At 35.8% G+C, this 17,695-nt stretch overlaps 2 protein-coding genes across 2 annotated transcripts in view; both read right to left on the reverse strand.

Annotated features, from left to right (window-relative positions):
• The window catches only part of LOC142344940 (sodium channel and clathrin linker 1-like), a 364,638-nt gene that overhangs the window by 283,577 nt on the left and 63,366 nt on the right, over positions 1-17,695 (reverse strand). The gene's annotated exons all lie outside the window — the stretch shown is intronic.
• LOC142344939 (uncharacterized) overlaps positions 10,596-17,695 on the reverse strand; it is a 28,784-nt gene continuing 21,684 nt past the window's right edge. Inside the window, exons 7-9 of the mRNA XM_075397024.1 lie at positions 14,165-14,333; positions 13,041-13,602; positions 10,596-10,950 (exon numbers count right to left, since the gene is read on the reverse strand). Coding sequence (XP_075253139.1) covers positions 10,713-10,950; positions 13,041-13,602; positions 14,165-14,333 — 969 coding nt within the window. The 3' untranslated portion in view covers positions 10,596-10,712. The remainder of the gene's footprint in view (positions 10,951-13,040; positions 13,603-14,164; positions 14,334-17,695) is intronic.

Raw genomic sequence — 17,695 nt, forward strand, 5'->3', positions numbered from 1 at the left:
GATCCGCCAACGACCACGGTTTATCGCCACACATTATGCCTATCTCGATGAGTCTTTGGTATTTGTTTTGCCAATTCATTTTTTGTTGCGCGTTGCGCGCGTTCTGTTCTCTTTCTGATTGTGCAGATGCACCCACAATCGTCTCTTCATAGATGGGTTCCAAGGGTAGCTCCACCATTTCAGGCTTCGGGCCGAGTAGCGTGTCCAAAATGATATTCTCTTTGGCTAAGAGCGCTAATTTGTATTGAACTCTCCACTTCTCCCAGCGAAGTGGTGGGTCCGGTGTCGGTTTGTCCCAGAAGGGGTCGATTCCAAGAGGTGTTCTTTTCGTTGCTGGCTGCGCCATGTTGTACTTTATTATTTTGCGGTGGTGATTCGCGTTGCGAGTATGCAGACGGAATGTTTATGAACGATTCGCGGAGCGAAATTTACTTTAACTTTTGTTTCGCTTACTTGCGGAGCGGGAGAACAAGAAGCAGTTTTGCAAACTGAGTTGAATTGCATAAATTGAGAGGAATGAATTAAACAGATTGGAGCCACTTGGGCACAGCATGAATACGTGATCAGACATGTCTGATCACGAAGCGGGAAACTATCAGACAACGGAATGAAATGATAAGATAAACAAATTGAACAAATTAATGAAGGTGAAAGTAATTGAACTAGTTTAAGGCATCAAATAAATTTTACTGAAATGATTAAATAAAATGAATAAGTATACCATCAGGTATCACATGCCCTAAACTTAAGTATCCTTCTTGTGGAGGTTTTGCAAATTTCGTTTTGTCGTGCACAAACATTTTTTGCCATATGTGTACTCATTTAGTCAAAATTATAATTTGAACTAACATTTTAACGTGAGTTCCCGCCCCCTATATTCATCGCGTGTGTTTAGTGTCGGCTTCAGCTTGCTGATGTATATAATTCCGATAATCATTAGTTTTTCGACCGTCGGACAGGCGTCCAGAATTTTCCATTCAATGTCATTTGTGGCGCCACGTCATTCAACCAGATATTGACCCACCTGTGAATCTTTCCTTTGACGTTCTGTTATCCTTGTGGTAACATGATGGCTTGTTTGCCCAACATAGATGGATCCGCATCCATCCATTGAACGAGGTGTTGTCCCAGAGGGAATTTTTTTTGATGTTCCGAAATTCTTGTAATTTCTTCGTATGTCGGCTGGTTTAGCCAACACAATTGGATTTGCTTTCAATAAACGTAACTTTATATACCACATGCAATTTCATATTTTTATCGAAAGATGATTTCAGGGTGCGCAAAATCCTAATTTTCTCGTTTTGAAAACGATTTGACTACCACACAATTTTTTCAGCCTTTTCGCAAAAGATTGAGTGATGTTTTTTATTCTTCCTCTGTATTGAACGAAAAACATCGGTTTAAGCTAAATTTTATTGAGACTTTTGATTTTATTAGCTGTTTATTTGCAGTTCTTTTCTGATATTCATTTTATGGTTCTTTTTTGTGACTATTTGAACCAACGTCTCATTAACAATTCTAGACGCCCACTCAATTGGATTATGTTTTTAGTCCAGCTCTCCTGATTTTTTTTCAGAGCTGCAAAATTTTGTCAAAAACTGGTTTCGTTGAAATTCCTAGATACAGTCTCGTGAATCACCATTTTGTTATAATGAACGTAACGGAGCACAACTACGGAAATTTTAAAATACGCCGGTATCAGTAGAATTTTAATAACAATGACAGCTAATTTTTCTGGCATAGTTTACCCTTTTTTTCAGGTTTAGTATCGCCAGGTTTTCATCACGGTTGGTAGTCTCAAGAGTGAATTGTAACTGATTTCTGTTCTAGTAAGTAACTTAGCTCTCGTTTTGTTCGTTTTGTCTTCCAATTGAGTGGTCTTCTAGGTTTTTTATATGAATTTTCTGGTAATTTCTACTTAGCACTAATATTAACATCAATAAGACGTACATTTCGAAGTTGTACGATACGGACATTTTTTTCAGTTTCATTAATTGCTCTTTGTAGCTTTTGGAGCCTTCGGTTAATATCCATTATGTAGATTTCCTTCGGAAGCATTCTATCAATTCGGTTTCGATTTTATTAACGAACCACTGAGGTGAGGCATTCCTACATACCTACGTTGAATATGTGATAGTTGTTCACATATCCAACGTAGGCATTTAGAATATTCATTTTGCCTTTTAAAGATGCTCTATATGTCTAGAGGAAGTGAAAGGCCTTCCATTTTTGTACATGTTTTTTGAGCTTCCAGTTAGTACTAATAGTTATTACTAATATTAACATCAATAAGACCTAAAATTCGAAGTAGGCAGTAGTATGACAGTGAAATTAGTTTGTTTCGTTAATTGCTCTTTGTCGTTTTTGAAACTTTTGCTTAGTATCCAAGATGTAGTTTTTCTTTGGATGCATTTTATCAATTGCGCTGCCATTTTATTTACGAACCAAGGCGGTGAGAAATAGCATATTCATAAATACCTACGTTGGATAGGTAATACTTGTTCACATATCCAACGTAGGCATTTAGTTTATTCATTTTGCCCTTCAAAGACGCTCTATATATCTTGAGGAAGTGAAATACCTCCCATTCTTTTGTACATGCTTCAATGAGTTTTCAGTGAGTACTTGTGTTTAGTACTGACATTAATCCACAAAAAAGACATAAAATTCGAAGTAGAAAGTAGTATGACAGTGAAATTAGTTTCAATTTCGTTAATTGCTCTTTCTGACTTTTGGAACTTTCGCTTAGCATCCATGATGTAGTTTTCCTTCGGATGCATTCTATCAATTGCGTTTCCGTTTTATTTACGAACCAAGGAGGTGAGGCATAGCATATCCAATGTCAGCTTTTAGGTTACTCATTTTGACCTTTAAAGATGCTCTATCTGTCTTGAGCAAGTGAAAGGCCTTCCGCTCTTTGTAGATGCTTCTATGAGTTTTCAGTGAGTACTTGTGTTTAGTACTGATATTAAACCCAAAAAGACCTACAATTCGAAGTAGGAAGTAGTATGACAGTGAAAGTAGTTTCAGTTTCGTTAATTGCTCTTTGTGACTTTTGGAACTTTCGCTTAGCATCCATGAGGTAGATTATCTTCGGATGCAATTTATCAATTGCGTTTTAGTTTTATTTGCAAACCAAGGTGGTAAGGCATAGCATATTCATAATTGCCTACGTTGGATATGTGATACTTGTTCATATATCCAACGTTGGCAATTAAGTTATTCGTTTTGCCCTACAAAGATGCTCTATATGTCTTAAGAAAGTGAAAAGCCTTCCATTCTTTTGTACATGCTTTTATGAGTTTCCAGTTCGTATCTAAATTTAGTACTAATACTAATATCAATAAGACCTACAATTCGAAGTAGGAAGTAGTATGACAGTGAAATTAGTTTGTTTCGTTGATTGCTTTTTGTCGCTTTTGGAACTTTCGCTTAGTATCCATGATGTAGTTTTTCTTTGGATGCATTTTATCAAGTGCGCTTTCACTTTGTTTACGATCCAAGGAGGTGAGACATAGCTTATTCATAAATGCCTACGTTGGATATGTGATACTTGTTCACATATCCAACGTAGGCTTTTACGTTTTTCATTTTGGCCTTTAAAGGTGCCCTATATGTCTTGAGGAAGTGAAGGGCCTTCCATTCTCTTGTACATGTTTTTGTGAGTTTCGAGTTCATACTTAAATTTAGTACTAATACTAATATCAATAAGACCTACAATTCGAAGTAGGAAGTAGTATGACAGTGAAATTAGTTTCAGTTTCGTTAATTGCTCTTTGTTGCTTTTTGAATTTTCACTTAGTAACCATGATGTAGTTTTCCTTCGGATGCATTTTATCAATTGCGCTTCCACTTTATTTACGATTCAAGGAGGTGAGACATAGCATATTCATAAATGCCTACGTTAGATATGTGATACTTGTTCACATATCCAACGTAGGCATTTAGTTTATTCATTTTGCCCTTCAAAGACTCTCTATATATTTTGAAGAAGTGAAATACCTTCCATTCTTTTGTACATGCTTCTATGAGTCTCCAGTTAGTACTTATATTTAGTACTAATATTAACATCAAAAAGACCTATAATTCAAAGTAGGAAGTAATATGAGAGTGAAATTGATTTCAGTTTCGTTAGTTGCTCTTTTTCGTTTTCGAAAATTTCGCTTAGTATCCATGATGTAGTTTTTCTTCGGATGCATTCTATCAATTGCGTTTCCGTTTTATTTACGAACCAAGCAGTTGAGGCATAGCATATCCAATGTCGGCTTTTAGGTTACTCATTTTGACCTTTAAAGATGCTCTATCTGTCTTGAGCAAGTTAAAAGCCTTCCGCTTTTTGTAGATGTTTCTATGAGTTTTCAGTGAGTAATTGTGTTTAGTACTGATTTTAATCCCGAAAAAACCTACAATTCGAAGTAGGAAGTAGTATGACAGTGAATTTGGTTTCAGTTTCGTTAATTGCTCTTTGTGACTTTTGGAACTTTCGCTTAGCATCCATGAGGTAGATTATCTTCGGATGCAATTTATCAATTGCGTTTTAGTTTTATTTGCAAACCAAGGTGGTAAGGCATAGCATATTCATTATTGCCTACGTTGGATATGTGATACTTGTCCATATATCCAACGTTGGCAATTAAGTTATTCGTTTTGCCCTATAAAGATGCTCTATATGTCTTAAGAAAGTGAAAAGCCTTCCATTCTTTTGTACATGCTTTTATGAGTTTCCAGTTCGTATCTAAATTTAGTACTAATACTAATATCAATAAGACCAACAATTCGAAGTAGGAAGTAGTATGACAGTGAAATTAGTTTGTTTCGTTAATTGCTCTTTGTCCCTTTTGGAACTTTCGCTTAGTATCCATGATGTAGTTTTTCTTTGGATGCATTTTATCAAGTGCGCTTTCACTTTGTTTACGAACCAAGGAGGTGAGACATAGCTTATTCATAAATGCCTACGTTGGATATGTGATACTTGTTCACATATCCAACGTAGGCTTTTACGTTTTTCATTTTGGCCTTTAAAGGTGCCCTATATGTCTTGAGGAAGTGAAGGGCCTTCCATTCTCTTGTACATGTTTTTGTGAGTTTCGAGTTCTTACTTAAATTTAGTACTAATACTAATATCAATAAGACCTACAATTCGAAGTAGGAAGTAGTATGACAGTGAAATTAGTTTCAGTTTCGTTAATTGCTCTTTGTTGCTTTTTGAATTTTCACTTAGTATCCATGATGTAGTTTTCCTTCGGATGCATTTTATCAATTGCGCTTCCACTTTATTTACGATTCAAGGAGGTGAGACATAGCATATTCATAAATGCCTACGTTAGATATGTGATACTTGTTCACATATCCAACGTAGGCATTTAGTTTATTCAATTTGCCCTTCAAAGACTCTCTATATATTTTGAAGAAGTGAAATACCTTCCATTCTTTTGTACATGCTTCTATGAGTCTCCAGTTAGTACTTATATTTAGTACTAATATTAACATCAAAAAGACCTATAATTCAAAGTAGGAAGTAATATGAGAGTGAAATTGATTTCAGTTTCGTTAGTTGCTCTTTGTCGTTTTCGAAAATTTCGCTTAGTATCCATGATGTAGTTTTTCTTCGGATGCATTCTATCAATTGCGTTTCCGTTTTATTTACGAACCAAGCAGTTGAGGCATAGCATATCCAATGTCGGCTTTTAGGTTACTCATTTTGACCTTTAAAGATGCTCTATCTGTCTTGAGCAAGTTAAAAGCCTTCCGCTTTTTGTAGATGTTTCTATGAGTTTTCAGTGAGTAATTGTGTTTAGTACTGATTTTAATCCCGAAAAAACCTACAATTCGAAGTAGGAAGTAGTATGACAGTGAATTTGGTTTCAGTTTCGTTAATTGCTCTTTGTGACTTTTGGAACTTTCGCTTAGCATCCATGAGGTAGATTATCTTCGGATGCAATTTATCAATTGCGTTTTAGTTTTATTTGCAAACCAAGGTGGTAAGGCATAGCATATTCATAATTGCCTACGTTGGATATGTGATACTTGTCCATATATCCAACGTTGGCAATTAAGTTATTCGTTTTGCCCTACAAAGATGCTCTATATGTCTTAAGAAAGTGAAAAGCCTTCCATTCTTTTGTACATGCTTTTATGAGTTTCCAGTTCGCATCTAAATTTAGTACTAATACTAATATCAATAAGACCAACAATTCGAAGTAGGAAGTAGTATGACAGTGAAATTAGTTTGTTTCGTTAATTGCTCTTTGTCCCTTTTGAAACTTTCGCGTAGTATCCAAGATGTAGATTTCCTTCGGATGCCTTCTGCCAATGCGTTTCAATTTTATTTGCAAGCCAAGCCGCTGAGGCATTTCTAAATGCCTACGTTGGATATGTGATACTGGTTCACTTATCCAACGTAGGCATTTATTTTATTCATTTTGCCCTTCAAAGACGCTCTATATGTCCTGAGGAAGCGAAACGCCTTCCAATCTCTTAATCAAGCTTCTCTGAGTTTCCAGTTAAGTTAGTACTTATATTAACAACAATAAGACCTACAATTCAAAGCTGGAAGTAGTATGACAGTGAAATTAGTTTCAGTTTCGTTAATTGCTCTTTGTTGCTTTTGGAACTTTCACTTAGTATCCATGATGTAGTTTTCCTTCGGATGCATTCTATCAATTGGGTTTCCATTTTATTTACGAACCAAGGAGGTGAGGCATAGCATATTCAAAAACACCTACGTTGGATATGTGATACATGTTCACATATCCAACGTAGGCATTTAGTCTATTTTGCCAACGTAGCTCACTTTGACCTTCAAAGACGCTCTATATGTCTTGAGGAAGTGAAAGGCCTTCCATTCTTTTGTACATGCTTCTATCAGTTTCCAGCAAGTGCTTATAATTAGTACTAGTATTAACATCAATAAGACCTACAATTCAAAGTAGGAAGTGGTATGAGAGTGAAATATGAGAATGAAATAAATGCCTACGTTGGATATGTGATACTTGCTCACATATTCAACGTAGGCATTTAGATTATTCATTTCGTCCTTCAAAGACGCTCTTTATGTCTTGAGGAAGTGAAAGGCCTTCCATTCTCTTGTACAAGCTTCTTTGAGTTTCCAGTTAGTAATTATATTTAGTACTAACATTAACATCAATAAGACCTACAATTCAAATTAGGAAGTAGTATGACAGTGAAATTAGTTTCAGTTTCGTTAATTGATTTTTGTAGCTTTTGGAACTTTCGCTCAGCATCCATGATGTAGTTTTCCTTCGGATGCATTCTATCGATTAAGTTTCCAATTTATTTACGAACCAAGGAGGTGAGGCATAGCATAATTAGAATTGCCTAGGTTGGATATGTGATACTTATTCACATATCCAACGTACGTATTTAGATTAATGATGTTGCCCTTCAAAGATGCTCTATATGTCTTGAGGAAGTGAAAGGCCTTCCATTCTCTTGTACATGCTTTTATGAGCTTTCAGTTCCGATGACAACTTTAGGACCACGATTACGACAAAAAGTTTTTGTTCGCTTTTATGTGGAAGATAATTGGCGTTTGAGGTAAAAGTTTGCTCATTATCCACATAAGATTTTATTGCGAGTTTATTACTCTTAATTTATTTAAATTTTAAAGCAGCACTTTTTAATGTTTAAGAGGTTTTTATGAATTGAGTCTCGTTTAAAACAGAATAGTTTAGAATCATCTGCATATCGGAATGCATGGCAATATTTCACCTCTTTGGGTAGATAATTCGAATTAAAATTAAATAGCACAGTCGAAGCAGTGAAACTTGAGGAACACCACTTGTTACAAATATAATTTCTCTTTGCCGTCTGAAAAATAATTTGCAATAATTTCAAAAGTTTCCTCCAGGGGCCATATATTCATTTTGTGGAGCAGAAAATTATACGGCACGCTATCAAAAGCATTTTTGAAATCAAGATATAGTACAACCAATTCTTTTCCTTTCCCACCTCTTTCTTTATACAATAGATTTATGAACAGTAGAAGCTGTGTTATGATTTTGTCAGAATCATAAGGTGATTCATCATTTCTGGTTTCCACAATGACAAAAAGTTTGTCACAGATTAGTTTTTGAAGGACTCTTGACCCTTTGCAGAGCAAATATATAAAACAGTACTGCTCAATCATTGCTCTGTTTTTGACCTGAAAAAAACTATTTTTTGCTCTTTCTAATTATGTGAACTATTCTGTATTGCAGGCTAGTTTTGAAAAAAAAGGCATTGGTGACTTTGACAACGCTGGTAAATGTTTGAATACTGTGCTACCTAATCTATCAAGGTCGCAAGCCATATTTTGTTTGGAGCTTTTTCAGATCACTTCTTAACTTTTTTCTCCAATTTCAATTCTATTGAGGCTTTTTCATAAAGTCTTCAATTAATTTAGTGACTTTTAAGAATAAAAATGATATAAATTGCTGAGAAACTTGTAATGAATTTGATCGTCATTAGTTTTTTGATAACTATAATTCTATAAATCATGGTTTTGTGTACTTGTTGCAATTATGTGTTAATTTTAGTTTTTTTGGACGATCACCAAAACTTCTACCTCGAAAAATTTTGCATTCAAGCTCTGCATTGTTGTCATCAAGTGCCTTTTGCAGACGTTTCTCAGTCCTTTTAGCTTGGGGATGTCTTTCTTGTAGTTTTTCTTTTCAGAGTTAAAACAATTTTTACGGGGTGAGAAGCGGCTTTTGGGATCCAAGGGGTGAGGTTGAATCCACGAAGGTTATATTGGAGACTTTTCTGTTAAGATTTTATTCAAGCCATATATACTTTTGCTTCATGAATACAAAAATACTGCTGTATCAATATGGGTTGAGACGAATATCTTCAACAGATCTGCTTAAACGTTTCCAGTTTGCCTTACTTAAAGAGTATTTGTACTGCTTACACTCTTTCCTTAATTTAATCTCCAGGTCGAAAATGACACAAAGCTGTGAGGTCAGAGTCAACAGATTTGTTTAAATCTTTGATATAACATTGTTGATGATTGCGATAGGTGAATTTGTCAGAAAGACGTCAAGATAATCTTGCTCTCTCTGGTTTTGAGCAAATTTTACTCCAATATTTTGATCTTACTTTCTTATTCACAGAAGTAGTTAAGTGTTTTCCAGCTTTTGCTTTCGAAGTTTATATCTCCAAAAAACAAAATTGTTTGACTATTTTCGTTATTGGCATAATAATGGATTTCTGTTATGAGGAAAATAATTGAGTGTCCGTCTGTATGGATTGCTTTATGGGGATTTGTATAGGCAGCATAATATAATCGATATAACATTAGCGATAGGCTAAGCTTTGATTGCAACACACTCAGTTTTTCAACAAAGATCTATTCTTTCGAAAGGCATGGTGGTGACCGCCACAAGTAGACCTGCTTGTTTCGATTTATGATCAATTAAGTTTCTATCATTTCTATGAATCGCTTAATGCTTTAGGAGGCTCTCGTTCGGTATATCATCTGTTAGCGCCATCTTCGTTAAACAAAGAAGGAAGAGTTCAAGTTTTTTCCGTAGTGTCAACAACCATTAGGAATACATTCAAAGCATCACGTAGGTTCATCCTATCTTCCCTACGAAGCCAACTGAACTTTTAAATAAGAAAATTTGACTTGACTAGAAAAATGAAATACATCTAGACAAAACACGAAAATTCATTGCAAATAACGAAAAACCAGTGTCGTTACATTTTGAAACATTTTTAATAGGATAGCGTCATAACTAAGTGAGTACTATACAAGAGGTGATGCTTAAATTCTATCCTAAACTACTGCTCTATCACTAAATCAGTTTTGCAAGGTAGTTAAAATTTTTAAGATAATTTTTTTTTCATCAGCAGAGTAAATTTATCACCTTAATGAGCTAAGTGACCCTACTTGACAAAGTAAATCATTGTATGAACGAAAGTTGAACGAAGAGATTTTTCCACGTCAGGTAATCATCTCAAGGCTCCACATCTCTTTTCAATAACTGGTGAACTACACATCTCTCCTGGGTCTGAAATGTTTCGCGGGATTAATATTTGACTACTTTCACCTCTTTTTCTCTCGAAGTATTGATGAAAAACGGGGATGGCAACAATAAATTGTGTAACGGATGTGAAAGAATGGCTAAGAGCTAAATATGGCGAGAGATCAATTTATATAAACTTTTCAAATTTCTAACTCAAGGCAATATTTATTATTTTAGTTGTACAAATAAGGTTCAAATATTTAAATATTGTGCAGTCTTTTTAAAATTCGATGTCAATAAACATTGAATCAAATACTAATAAAAATTAATACAGTTTTGATCTTTCCTCATCCCGCAGTTTTGGCTGTCAACATTAAGTTAGTCTCCCTACCCCGCCACCCCATTTAAGGTAAGGAGTAAAGGCTAAACCAGAAATTCGAAATATATAGTCGACGCCATTTATTTTGCTCAGGCCTTGATTCAATTATAAAGAGCACAACAGAAAATTTGTGAACTGTCTATAAGCTTGGTTCCGTTCTTGTTTAATTTCCGGAATTAAAAAATGTCAGTATTCGCATTTCACATTTAAATTCAATAGACATGTCCGAAAACTCCCCCCCCCCCCCCCCTCATAGTGGTATATTTACACGTCGCAAGGAGGTAGGGAGGGGTTGAGGGCTTCGCTCTATCCTAACTAAGCGCTCTGGGGAAGGGGGTTAGAAGAGTTCCTGTTTCTGGTTTAATCTACAATATAGTGTTGTGGAGGTGAGCATTATTCACATCCGATTGTCTCCACAACAGATTCATTTTGATCACGTGGCACATATTCTGCCTGAAGTTCCTCAACACAACTAGTAGATGGTGCCCCACAAGAGATACCCCACAGAGCTCACAGTCGCGTGTGTTGACAGAGGGGTGTGGGTACTCCACCCTCACTAAGGGATGGTCAACATTCATCAAAGTCAGCTGGCTCTCGTCCGGACTATAAAAACTACAAGATATGCAAAAACGGAACGTAGAAGTTAACCACCTGATGTAAGATTTACTACTCTCAAACAATGCACGAGGGGTGATAGTAAGCAAATTACACTTAGAGGCTACAAAAACTTCACAAGGAGACATAGTAAGCCTTGAACTCACATCTTCCTAGCGGTGGGTTTCTGGGCACCACTTACTTGAGCGAATAGCACATCTCTAACAACACTCGTGCTACCGTTTCATGGCCTCCAGCTCCTCCGCCAGTTGATCTTGCTTCCAATGAGAAAACTTCTTTAGAGAAACTTTCGGCCAGACAAAAATTGAACAAACAAAATGCATAAGACAACCACCACCCAAATACTTGTCACAATCTGTTTGAGAATAATTCCACGTATAAAACAAACGATGAAATATTGAAAATTCTTGCAATACTGTTAATGTTGTTCGCAATGTTATGTTCTTAACATTAAACCTTTTTTCTCAAATTTTACTTATCTTTATTAATGCAAAAGTACTTCATTGAAAACAATATTTTACCAAATTTACTTGAACAACGGTAGTAACCAATTTAAAAACAGGGATATTCTTTCTTTCTCCGTGAACAACATTTTTGTTCAGTTACCCGATGTGAACAAAAATGGGTTGTTTTTGAACTGATAGTGTTTTGGGTGTAGTAGTGGAGTGATAGCTTTACTACGAGGCTTCAAATTAGATATAGCACATATAGTCAGTCCACTAGTAATATTTACAGTCACAATTAATTTTAAAAGATAGCCGGCAATTGTCGGTAAATAGCCGCTTGTTAAAGTCTATGAATTGAAACTACTAGAGAAATAAGATAGACAGATTGACCACCAGACCTACAAAGGACCACTACACTTTTTGGTTAGATTCGGACTGTCATTTTTATGAGACACATACGCTCTATAAAGATAAAGCCCTAATGGAGCTTTTTCAAAATTAATACGCAAAATCAAAAACTCAAGCCTCTAATACTTACGAACTAGGGCATATACGTTCGGCACTACTTAGATGCACACTATTGACCTTTAACTAGAAAATGTTCATAAAATTTAAAGTTCATTAAGCGAGTTCAGAAGTCATTTTTTTCAGAGAGTTAAGTCACGCAATTGACCTAAAAGCAGAAAAAATGACGTCACGCACACAAATTTTAACTGCAAAGCAGTAGAAATCACTCAAATTGAAGAAGTCAATTCCAAGAAGTCAGGTCGCAAGAATCATCGATGGGGACGACAAATTAAAAAAAAAATAGCAGGACAAGTTCGGACGTACAAATCAAAGAATTTTTATTGAAAGAAAACAAAAACTAGAACTAGACCGGACTATGAGTGAATTGAGGAAAACAATTTCAAAATATCAGATAAAAAATTAACTATGAAATTACCTAGAATTAACTATGAATGGATTGGCAAAACCGTTTAGAAAAAAAATCCGATCCAAAACATAAAAAACAAAGTATCCAAAAACAAAAACAATCAAAGTGAAATAGCTGCATGTGACCAAAAAAACCACTAGCTACAAAGCGAATTAGTGTTCCAACACCGTTTTCTCACTCTACTTGAAAAGACCGCCCCAATACAATTTAAGTTCTTTGAATTGTAAAAAAAAACAGGATGTCCCCAATAATAGCCGCTATGGCTTCGCGGCTATTAAAAAGCAGTATTGTAATCTCACCAGATTGATGAAGGGTTTGGGGGAGACGAGAAAGAAGAAAGGCGAACTATCAGCTGATTTATTGAACTGATCAGCTGATTGAACTACGAACCATTAGTTTGCGCAAAATTTTCCAGAAAATAATTTCCTAGAAGAAATCTTTCTATCTAAAATAGTGTTAAAACTACCCCCGTCAGATTACCAGAAAAAATCCCTGATCGCTTTTACGTTTATTGGAATTGCCCTTTTAATTTCGACTTTCCCAGCAGAGCTATTTACGGGAAATAGCTATTCTCATTCGCTGCTCCCCCGTGAAGAGCAAAATTTTTCATAAGCCTGTATTGTATGGATGAACTATAGAACCCTTCAGCTTCAAATTCCGAATTATTTCAGTCAATATAACCTATGAGCATGTTATACCTGTCAACTAGGACAGTTGATCCGATGGATGCTGACTTGAAGCTGAGATCTCTCCATTTGATACTGTCAATCATCACAGCCTCGCAGCTCCCTGTCGGTGCCGGGGGCGAAGAACAGCCTATCCCATACTGTCCAGTGTATCCCCCTCCAGTTGAACTGGATTGGAGTGGGCTCCGAGGGTTTTGGAGGGGAGATGATATGAGACTATTGCACTGAATGTTGAGTTTGGCAGAGAAGGAATTTGAGGAGAGAGTACGAACACTCGAGGCATTTCCACCATTACTCGCATTCTTACTGCCATTACTACTGTTACTGTTACTGCTGTTTTGACTGCTGGTATTATAACTAACTGCTGCTGCTGCTGTATTGTGGGTTGAAGTGTTTGCACTTGAGAAGGATGATATTGATGATGATGTTGAGTTAGAGGTCGAATTACTAGATCCACATGGCATGGACGAAGAGGAAGAGAGAGGGTGATTGCTTTGTTGCTGCAAATTTCCAGCTACGTGGACACTGTCCGAGTTCAGAATTGGCAATATCACTGCTGGTTTACTTCCGTAATCTACATACACACACGATTGGTATGACATATCTACTCATATCCTATACACCTTACAATTCGTAGAAAAGTTGCTGAAATGACTCAACTCAATTCTGCCATATGAGTGCTGAGGGCAATAAGCATAGGCTACCTGACTCTGATTGAGTCACTTAGAACACCTGTCATTAGTCGAGAACCCCAGAGCCATTCGAGATATAAGGCAGAATTTTGAAGTGAATTTATCAGAATGACGTAACCTTGCTGGAATTGCGCATTGGGCAAGTTCTGAGATCTGACATCTTAATTTTAAAACTTACAAAAGAGCGTTATTTACTTAGATGCAATCAAGCTTTGTTATTAACTGTATTATGAACTGCTTCAACTCGAATTTAAATTTTAACTCGGTTGCATGGGAATTTAGGGAATGAGGGTGATTTAATAATTGAAGGCTCACAGCCGATGCCTTATTGTTGATATCTAAAGTGTAACACAAGTGATCTACCGGGAAAGGGAGAAGAACCAGTTCAAAAAATGACACTTCACTCTGAAAATCAGTGTAAGATTGTTTAAAGTGACTTAACACCTGATGCGAACATGACATGGTGCATTCCGATGAAGAGTCTAGTCTTGGGAATGTGTGACGTAGTGGAGTATATAGTCTGGTATGAGCCATGCAACACATTGAAGAAGAGCACTTTAGTCCTGCAGGCCAATGCAAACACGTGCTCGTCTTTGAACTCCACGCGCCAAACCTAACACAGAGCACAGCCAGAAATGAGACCAAAGCAGTATTCCAACCCCACGTCTTCAAAGAAAGAAAGGGGGCATGAGCTGGACGAGGAGGGGGGTTAAGTGGAGGTAGGAAGTCAAAATCTGAGAACCGCAATTCACACGATGAATTTATGTCTCTTAAACAGTTTCGAAGAATCGCATACTTAGAGACTAGTAACTGTTTTCCGTATTGCGGACGCAAGTCAATTAGTCAGACGAAAATTTGATAGTAAAAAAATGTATAAAAGACCAGCAGGCCTAATAATATTATTACAAACACCAAAATTCAGGTTGAAACGTAGCCGGCAGATTGCCGAAAAATAACCGCCGTTGATGCGCTTGATGCACATCGTGATTGAAACAGAAAAAGAAAAAAGAAGAGACAAATTGACTGAATTTTCTTTCTGTCTTTTTTTTCAGTGTCAAAAAATGTTCTAATTTGGCGTACAGATTCAGTTAGATTCTAAAACTATACTAAATTCAGCTTCTAAACTCCCATTCAGCTTTCTAAATATCAATGTCAGCTAGCAAACACTAATGAACTTTGATAAACTAATTCTCAATGACTTAATGACCGGGCTTTAACGGTTTATCCCGTTTCTTTTGATTTTTTCTCTTTTGATATTGACAGTAATTACCACATTGCGTAATTCAATACGCGAAAGAATTTAAAATCCATTCAGTTGAAACAGTGAGTAAAGTAAGTCAGAAGTCAAGCGTGAAAATCGTGACTTATGGAAAACGAAAAACGTGATCAAAAGGTAAAGCCAATTAAAAAAGGAGAGCGCCTAAATAATAGCCGTTTTCAATAGTCAGATAATGATTAAATCTTTGTTTAGTTTGTATGATTATTTTAGTACCCTCCAAGTTTGGGACTTTTTGCCTTTTGGCTGCCATTGCTCAATTGATTGCTGGTCAGATGCAGTAGTTCTAAGTTTCTCATTCAATTCATTGGATTGTTTTTCAGGACTTGTCTTACACTCATTAGCGACTCTCATGCTTCGGAAGAAAGTCTAAAGTGTTATGTTGGCTCGCATGAAATAAAAGTTTTCATTATCTTGTTTCCAGAAAACTCAAAAATTGAGACCGTTTTTCAGCAAATACAACTTTGGTTAGCTATAACAGCACCAGTTTAATTTTAAAAAATGTCAAGAGTATGCCATAAAAAAAATATTTCAATATAGAAATAATTAAAGAAATAACACTTTCTTTGAATGTTTTATTTAAAAAAACCATTTAAAATCACATACTTTACTTAAACTTTTAGAAAACAAAACCAATAAATCGTAATTACTAAAGATATTCTAAAATTAAGACAGCAACCACCCTCAAAAGAAGCAGAACACAGCTCTCATTTTTGAAATACTCAGATGAACTTTATTTTAGAAAATTAGACCATAAAAGCAGGATGGCGCATGTAGTTAACAGTTGGTTTCAGATGGAATTGAACCTATTGTCCTCCAAAGTGAGCTGAACAGCTAGAATAGAAAACATAACCAACTAATGTCGGGCGAATTGCTTTCAAACGACCGGCGAGCGGTTCGCTTTGTCAATACCTAGCCACTGTCTAGCGGGGTTAGCTTTAGCTTGATTGAAGAGGCCTGAGATTAGGTTAATAGACGATGACATCACGCCACATAACAGCCGCTGAAAGGCGGCATCAACAAAACAATTAAGGGGAGAGAGAGATTAAACGTGAGCGAAAAGGAGAAAGAAAGAAAACCCAACCAACATAGAGTGAGCGAAAGAAAGCTAGGAATTTTTTTCATGATGAGATTCGACTCTAAAACTTCAAGTTTTCTAAACTTGTTTAGTAATTAAATCTTATAGAAAAAAACTGAAAGTGCAAAATTCCAAAGAAAAGTTTCCGAATTTTGCAGTAAAGAAAATGTTTGAAAGAATTTTTTGTCTGAGGAGCTCTCTCATGTGCCCTATCTGCAAGACTTAAAAAGCTTCGTTGGCCAGTAATGATCGTTAAACTCAGAAAAGGACAAAATATTCAAAAATTTTAAAAACAATTGCAAATTTTAAAAAAAATCTTGCTAAAATTCGTGATATTAATTTTTCATAACACCATTCCATTGTCCCAAGAAACCATCTAGTATGCCTATTTCAAGCCTGAAACAGTCTCACTGGCTCATAAAGATGCATACACTTGGAACATGATAATAATTTTTCAAAAATTTTTCAAAACTTATCAAAAAATTTCTAAAACTCGAGTCACTAAAATAATAATAACCATTCCATTAACTCTAGAAACTAAGCAGCAGTTTAGTATTAAACCTCGAAGGAGGCTTCTTGGCTCTTGAGGCTGGAGAAACGTTAAAAAAATGACAAACAATTTAAAAAACATGGAAGTTTGCCAAAAATTTTTCAAAAAATGCTAAGACTACTTAAATGTTAAAAACTTTATAACACTCCACTGCATCTAGAAACTATACAATCACTTGCTATCAAACACTAAAGGAGGTTCCTTGGCTCTTGAGGCTAGATAAACCTATAAAATGACAAAAATTGTCAAAAACTTGAAAAAATTGCAAGTTTTATAAAAACAAATTGATAAAAATTGTTATATTAAAAAGTTGAACACCATTCCATTACCACTAAAATTTATGCAACTGCATATTATCAAACTCTTAAGTAAATTTTCCGAACCCTGAGGCTGAAAAATCTTGAATATTGACAAAAAATGTTAAAAACATTTAAAAAATGCTTTTTTTTCAAAAAATGCTAAAATTCGTGGTGTTAAAATCTCGAAAAAATTCCATTACGTCTAGAAACTATACAGTAGCCTATCATCAAATCATAGAGGAGGCTCCTTGGATCTTGAGGCTCAATAAACCTAAAAACCGACAAAAATTTTCAAAAACCTTGAAAAAATTTGCAAGTTTTTTCAAGAAATTGCAAAAATTCGCGAAGTTGAAATGTTGAAACCATTCTATTACCACTAGAAACTGTGCAGTAACCCTTTTATCAAATCAGAGAGTGGGTTCCTTGACATCTAGGGTTGATAAAACTCAAAAATTTGAGAAAAGTTTTACAAAAATGAAAACAATTTTCAAAAAGCTTGAAAAAAATTGTGAAAATTTGTATAAGTTTGCGTGTTTTTAGCGAGCGGTTGTTCGTCAGTAGCCATGGTGGGTGCTGATGGGGGTGGTAACAGTAGGATGGGGGGCAACAGCGCAGTGGGGGGTAGGGGGCAATAGTGAGGTGGGGTGTCAACAGTTTGGGGGGGGGGGTGTCTTCAACCTCTAGAACCCCTCATCACACCATAATTATAAGTCTCCAAAACAGTTTGAGCTGAAACAGAGCTGAAAAGCTCTAAGAGCACTTAATGCCCGCT

The sequence above is a fragment of the Convolutriloba macropyga genome, chromosome 8, assembly GCF_964194025.1.
Source record: "Convolutriloba macropyga chromosome 8, txConMacr16.3, whole genome shotgun sequence".
NCBI lineage: Eukaryota > Metazoa > Xenacoelomorpha > Acoela > Convolutidae > Convolutriloba > Convolutriloba macropyga.